The sequence below is a fragment of the Gastrolobium bilobum genome, unplaced genomic scaffold (assembly GCF_033153095.1).
Source record: "Gastrolobium bilobum isolate Gb01-03AN ecotype WA unplaced genomic scaffold, APGP_CSIRO_Gbil_v1 utg79970, whole genome shotgun sequence".
Classification (NCBI taxonomy): domain Eukaryota; kingdom Viridiplantae; phylum Streptophyta; class Magnoliopsida; order Fabales; family Fabaceae; genus Gastrolobium; species Gastrolobium bilobum.
In genome coordinates, this window is record NW_026898772.1 from 48,278 (window position 1) to 55,820 (window position 7,543).

Genomic DNA, 7,543 nt, shown 5'->3' on the forward strand with positions numbered 1-7,543 from the left:
GCACCAGAAAACTGATCCCTTTCCACCAAAGTAATTAGAGATGGCTTCAGCTCAAAATTGTTTGCCTCCACCGTCGACCTGATTATACTTGAATTTGGCCTATTGAACACCGGAGTCAGAATGGTGTCCAACAATCTTGGAGGTGGGTTGTTTGCATTGTTGTTACCCGCCATTGCTTGTATTGGTTGTACAAGTATGTTCTTGAATTCTTCCCAAATTATCTGCTTGGCAACTTTTCTCAGTCTCCTCTCAGTTCTTGCAATTTCATAATCAATCACAAAATCTATAGGAGCAAGTCTACCTCATATAAACTCAGAAAACAAAATAATTAGTACCACCTGCAAACACAAAACAAGATAGAACAAAATAAAATAAAAATAAAAATCCAATCTCAAAGATCAACAGTTATTTATAATATTGGAATTAGCAATCCCCGGCAACGGTGCCAAAAACTTGATGCTCTCCGGCAAGTATACCGATCGCACAAGTAATATAGAAGTAAGTAGAGTATCATCTCCACAGGGATTGTAAACCAAGTACTACAATAACCAGTTCCCTTAAGTTGGAAAACTCGGTTTGTTGTTTGGAAAATTGTGAATTGAATTTGAGTAACAATATGAAATAAAAATAAAGACTTGTTTTTATATTTTTATTTAAGAGAAATAAACAATAACAATGAGAATTGATTTTAAAAATATGAAAAGTATTGTAGCTAGAGTGCACTCACCTTATGATCCCCACTTCTTACTTTGGATTGATTTACAACATTAATTTATAAAATTACTCGGATAAATTATTATCTAAAATAATTAGTTAAATCCCAATCCCTTGGCAATTTAACCCTTTAATCCCCAATTGGAATCCTAATCCCTTAGCAACCCCTCATGAAAATTAAGCGATGAACTCTATAATTTAGGCATCCACAATTCAATACACATCTATTCCTAACATGCATACGAACCGTTATCCTACCCCCTTTAAGGATGAAAACCCCAATATCTCTACCTAGGGTTCTAACCCTGACACTATTATCAATTATTAGAGTGATCAATTCTAATAAAGAAAATATCAAATACGAACAAGGTAGAGATAAAGATAATTATATAAACGAGCAATTATAAATCAATCCGCGTAACAAGGGTTCACATAGGGTTTGTGACCCTAACTACAATAAAAGAAAACTAGCCAAGCATAATCATGGCTAAAAATAATTCAATATTCAAAAGCATAAAATTAAGGAGAAAAAAGAAGAAGAACTTGATCCCAGGAATCTCCTCAGAGCTCTGCCGTCGTTTCTCTTCAGAAGAATAGGTCTGAATACCTAATTCTATCATAAGGATCCTATTTATATGACTCTTTTCCTTCTCTCAAAAATACCCCCGAGATAACATGGTACTTCTATCCCGCAACCCGGCGCCAGTTGGCACCGGTTTGGCACACGTTTGTGCCACGCTTCTGTCCAATTCCGAAAAGTCGGAACCAAATTCACGTAACCTGGCGCCATCCTTCACCTTTTGGGCGCCAACTAGCGCCACTTCTCCTCACTTTGTGGGCGCCTAGTGGCGCCATTCTTTCTCCTTGTTGGGCGCCTAGTGGCGCCATGATGCTGGGAGGCACCATGATGCTTTACTTTGGCGCCACTTAGCATGTGTTTGGCGCTAAGTGGCGCCATTTCTCTGGACTTTGGCCTGTGCTGCACCCGGGTGGAATTTTCCTCTGTGTGGAGTCGCGTCAACAGGCTTTTATAATTTGTAATTTTCACTCCTCTTTTTCCTGTAAAAACACAACCAAAAGGTGAATATTATTGACATAGAATGAATCAATATAAATAGCAAATATGTATTTAAATTGCTCTCTTATGACCCAATTCTTATCAATTTTAACATGGAAAAACCACACTTGCCAGAGGCACATCAGACCTTAACTTTATTAACCCTATTAGAATCCTAATCCCTTATAAATTCCTTAAGTTAAGCCTTTTAAATTAGTGAATCTTTCACGTTTGCAATTCATGTAGCCTATCCCTAGTGCATATATGAATTGTTATTTTACCCTTTTGTCAGGAACCAGAATCTCAATATCCCTATTAAAAACCCTAACCCTCGCAATATCAATAGAGTGATCGGTTCTAGAAGAATTATAAGATGAAGAACAAGGTAAAATAAATGCAATTGGAATAATTAAATATAAAAATTAATCAAACTACAAGGGGTTCACATCAAGGGTTGTGACCCTTACCACAATAATAAAAGACTAGCCAGACATGTTCATGTCTAACAATTCAATGAATATAAAACAGTTCATAAAAAGAATAAAACCAGAGAAGGAGAAGGATAATTCTTCAATCTTTCAATTGCCAGAAGTTGCTCTCCGATTTCTGCCTTCGTAATTCTCTCTGTCCAAAAGTTCTCCTCTTTTAGGGTTTCCGCCTCCTTTTTATATCCTCTTGCGTGTCTTCCAAAACTGCCCTTCAAAGCACGCGGACAGGTTTTCCCGCAAACTGGCGCGGACACGCGCCACTGTGGCGCAGGATCGCGCCAAACTTCAAAACACGAGGTTAGCTTCCCGCAAACTGGCGCGGACTCGCGCCACTAAGGCGTAGGATCGCGCCAAAACCCTGGAAATTGGCTTAGAGAAACTGGCGTTGACTCGCGCCACTATGGCGCAGGATCGCGCCAACTTTCTGGAAAATGGAAGAAGCACTATTGGATCAAATGGCGCGATTTGCACCATACTCAGCAACTTCAACTTCTCTCCTTCACTTCATTTTTGGTGTTTCCTGCTATTAAAATGCATAAATTGAGTGAGAGAATGATTGAGAAGGAATAATCAGTATTTATAACATTTATGACTATTTTTCAACCATTATTGATTAATTCTTTGCTTCTTTTTCTTAGAAAGCATCATATGCTGGACGCATATCAGGTGTGTGGTAATAAGGAAAATGAACTAAGGGTATGAGAGTCTTTTCCCATTAAGGTGTTTTCCCCATATAACAAACACACACTATCTCTCCTTCCTTCACTTACACCCTCACTCACGATTCTCTCTTTTTATCCATTCACACCAAAATTTCATCTTCATCCCTCTCCCTCAAAGCATCAATCAAGAGGGAAAAAAATGTGGGAACTTAAGTCCGTCTCCTACCTTCCTTTGTATATGTGACCAAGAAAACCCATTTCATTCCATCTTTCTCTGTCACCCAAACTTAACAAAACCCTTCATGCCATCCCCCCCACCACTAGGGGTGGTAAAAACGAGTCAACTCGTCGTAACCCGTCAAAAATGAGCCGGGTTGGGTTGGCAAAACCCACACATGTTGTCATCGTTTTTATTCCTTCTCTAAACCTAAGTCCCTAATCTTCTCAAATCCTTGCCATTTCTATATTGGAGTAAATACCCTTTTTGGTCCTAACAAAAAACACGATCTCCACTTTAGTTCCTAGGGTTACGTGTTTGGCAAATGACCATTTTACCATTCCTTTGTATTTGACCCTAATTTTAGGATTTTCACTAATCCCACCCTTTAATTCACATTTAATATATAATTATATATTTTAGAAATACGAGGTGTTATACCTACCACCACCATGCCACCAGCCATCGCCACAATCACTACCATTATCACCACCACCACCACTATCATCTCCATGCCACCATTACTCCTATGCACACTGTATGTTATCCATATCGTCCTCCCCTATCTATAATTGCAACTTCCTAATCTATAGAAAATATTTAATCAATTTTCTCTAATTTCTAGTATTGGAAATCCGTTGCAAAACCCGTCACAATTTGCAATGGAAACCGATTTTGTCATAAAAAAGGGAGCCATTTTTAAATTTTGAATTTTGAAAAAAGCAAAATTTAAATATATATCCCAAATCCCATCGCAAAATCCGTCACAAATTTTTTATCAATTTCCTCAATTTTCTAGTATTTGAAATCTGTTGCAAATCTCGTCGCAATTTGCGATGGAAACCGATTCCGTCACAAAAAAAGAAGCCATTTTTGAATTTCGAATTTTGAAGAAAGTGAAATTTAAATATATATCCCAAACCCCATCACAAAGTCCGTCACAGATTTTTAACCAATTTCTCCCATTTTCTAGTATTGGAAATCTGTTGCAGAATCCATCGCAATTTGCGATGGAAATCGATTCCGTCACAAAAAGGTAGCAATTTTTAATTTTTGAATTATGAAAAAGTGGAATTTAAATATATATCCCAAATTCCATCGCAAAATTCGTCGCATATTTTTAATCAATTTCCTCCACTATGAAAATCCGATGCAAAACCCGTCGCAGTTTGCGATGGAAATGGATTCGTTCGCAACAAAAGGGAGCCAAATTTAAATTTTGAATTTTAAAAAAAATGTGCAATCTAGTATTTATCAGAATTTTAATATAAAATTTTCCCATTTTCTAGTATTGGACATTTATGAGGGAAACAGATTCCATCGCAAAAAAAGAGAGCCATTTTTTAATTTTAAAAATAAACGAAATTTTAATGTATGCCGTAAATACATTGCAAAATCCGTTGCAAATTCCATTGCAAGTCATATTCAGATTTACCGTCGCAAAATCCATCGCAATATGCGACGGGTAAATTCTAACTACCGTCACAATTTTTCTTTGTCATGTTTGCAAGGGATGTACCCATCGTAAAGTATTCCATCGCAATAAGCCGTCACAATTTTTTCATATTTGCGACGAAATATTTTCTCGTCTCAATTTGCGACGGTATTTGTGACAGAAATGGGACGATATTTGCGACTGTTCTTTTAGGACGATAGTTTAGCTCCAGTCCTGTCGCAATTTTAGTTCCGTAGCAAAGTTTGTTGCAATTTGCGACGGTTCTTTTTCCATCTTAATATCCGTCGTAAATTGCGATGGATAATTATCCATCGCAAATTTCCGTCCCTATTTATGGATTTTCTAGTAGTGTTTATTGAGTAAAAAGAAATTACAAACAATAAGCTTATAATACTAAGTGGATATTAAGAATACGGTAAAGTTATTAAACTCGAATTAATTATTGATCCAATCGAAGTATTGAATTAAAGAGTTATTGATTCAACTAGTGAATCACTTATTGAATTGGTTAAATTAAATTTATACTAAAAGTGCATTTGATAACACTAAAAGTGCATTTTAACCAACGACAAAATATAACCTAATGACAAATGCTATAATATCTATCCTTATGATAAGGGTTCAATTACGTAACCTATCTATTGCTAGAACTGAACCGGGATAATTTTGAGGTCAATCTAACTGCCGATTCGATTTTAATGACAATGGAAAAAAAAAGGAACTTCAAACAATAATAGCCCGTAGTATTTGTAATTTTCTATCAAATCTTTGCAAAAGACAAAAATGAACCAAGTGGCAACTAAGTATAAGTCTCTTTCAAAAACATGTCAAATCCTTGTAATTCTAGCATGCGCGGTGCAAGGATTGTGTGCAAAGTGGAACTAGACCGACATTGCACATGCACAAGACGGTGGGCAACTTGAATGCCCCTCCAATTGCACCAAGTTGAGTCAATTGTGGAGGCTAGATACCACTCATCAATATTTCATTTATGTCAAAGTCAAACCTTTTAACTTAGCTCTTCCTATAAAGAAACCACACTTCCCAAAACCTCATCTCAATAGCACTTATTGAGTTATTTCACCCTTACTCTTTCTCTCTCACCGTTCACCGTTCTCAAATTTTCTTGAAAGAGAAAATGAATCCCTCTCACTCACCCTGCGTTGCCACTACCACTACATTCCTCATCCTCTTTACTATTTGCACACTGCTACACTTAGAGGCCAACGGTGCTAAATGTAATGTGGATGATGAGGCGGGTCTATTGGGTTTCAAATCCGGTATCAAATCCGACCCGTCCGGCATGCTCAAGTCATGGATACCGGGTACGGATTGTTGCATTTGGGCAGGCGTAAACTGCCTATTTGACAACAAACGGGTCACAAGCCTGTCTCTATCCGGGCAACCCGACAAACCCGAAGGCTTCTTGTCGGGTACCATCTCACCCTCCCTCTCAAAACTCCAATTCCTTGATGGTCTCTACTTCCAAGACCTCCGAAACATAACGGGTCCATTCCCGGGTTTTCTCTTCAAGCTACCAAATCTCCAATTCATATACATAGAAAACAACAAGCTCTCGGGTCGAATACCCGAAAACATAGGTAACTTGACCCGATTGGGGGCGCTGAGTTTAGCAGGGAACCGATTCACCGGAACAATACCGAGTTCAATATCTAAGTTGACTCAGCTAACTCAGCTCAAACTCGGTGACAATTTTCTCACTGGGGTAATACCGGAAGCCATTAAAAATCTCAAGAATCTCACGTTTCTGAGTCTAGAAGGGAATCAACTCGGAGGTAACATACCAGATTTTTTCTCATCATTCACAGATCTCAGGATTCTGAGACTTTCCCGGAACAAATTTTCCGGGCAAATCCCACCCTCAATCTCCACGCTATCACCAAAGCTTAGCTACCTCGAGCTTGGTCACAATTCACTCTCCGGGAAAATCCCAGATTTTCTCGGAAAATTCACGGCACTCGACACACTTGACCTCTCATCAAACCAGTTGCACGGAACCGTACCAACAAGTTTCAGGAACCTAACAAAGATCTTCAACCTCGACCTCTCCGAAAACTTCCTCGTCGACCCATTTCCCGACATGAACGTGAAAGGCATCGAATCGCTCGATTTGTCCCATAACATGTTCCATTTGAGAGAAATTCCGAAATGGGTCACTTCATCTCCGATTATTTTCTCTCTGAAGCTCGCGAACTGTGGGATAAAGATGAAGCTTGATGATTGGAAGCCTTCGGAGACATACTTCTACGATTTCATTGATCTTTCAGGGAACGAGATTTCTGGGAGTGCGATTGGGCTGGTGAATAAGACAGAGTACTTGGTGGGGTTTTGGGCTTCGGGGAACAAATTGAGGTTTGATTTGGAGGGTTTGAGGATTGGACAGAGAATGAAGTATTTGGATTTGTCTAAGAATTCGGTGTTTGGAAAGGTTCCAAAAGGTGTTGTTGGGCTTGAGAAGTTGAATGTGAGTTATAATCATCTTTGTGGTGAGATTCCAAAGACCAAGTTCCCAGCTAGTGCATTTGTTGGAAATGATTGCTTGTGTGGTTCTCCTTTGCAACCCTGCAAATCGTAGTGGCTACTGGCCTTCATCTTCCTCCTTGTTTTCATTGCTTCTTTTTTCGGGCTTTAGTTGTTTGATTTTATTTTGTTTAAGGGATTTAATTATGGAAAAAACTTATCTAGTTTTAAAGGTGGTAAAGTTCACTTAAGAGAAAGAGATAAATCATGGAGGGGTGAATGGACAAAAATAAAATAAAAAATAAAAGTGAGTCTCGTCTCTTCGTCAAAATTAAATGACATAAGTTGTGTCATTTAAATTGACAAATACTTTTTTTTTCAATTATATAATTTGAGTTATATATATAATATGAAAGCTTTGAACATCTTTAAGATAATAATCAAGTGTAGCTCTTGGCTTAGCTAAAA

General features: G+C 38.1%; 1 protein-coding gene across 1 annotated transcript; it reads left to right on the forward strand.

The window, feature by feature from the left end:
* Window positions 1-5,705: 5,705 nt before the first annotated feature.
* Window positions 5,706-7,229, forward strand: LOC133283985 (polygalacturonase inhibitor 2-like). Its single transcript, XM_061480921.1, has one exon. It carries the CDS (start codon window positions 5,733-5,735, stop codon window positions 7,188-7,190), a length of 1,458 nt encoding a protein of 485 aa, XP_061336905.1. The 5' UTR covers window positions 5,706-5,732; the 3' UTR covers window positions 7,191-7,229.
* The last annotated feature ends 314 nt before the right edge of the window (window positions 7,230-7,543 follow it).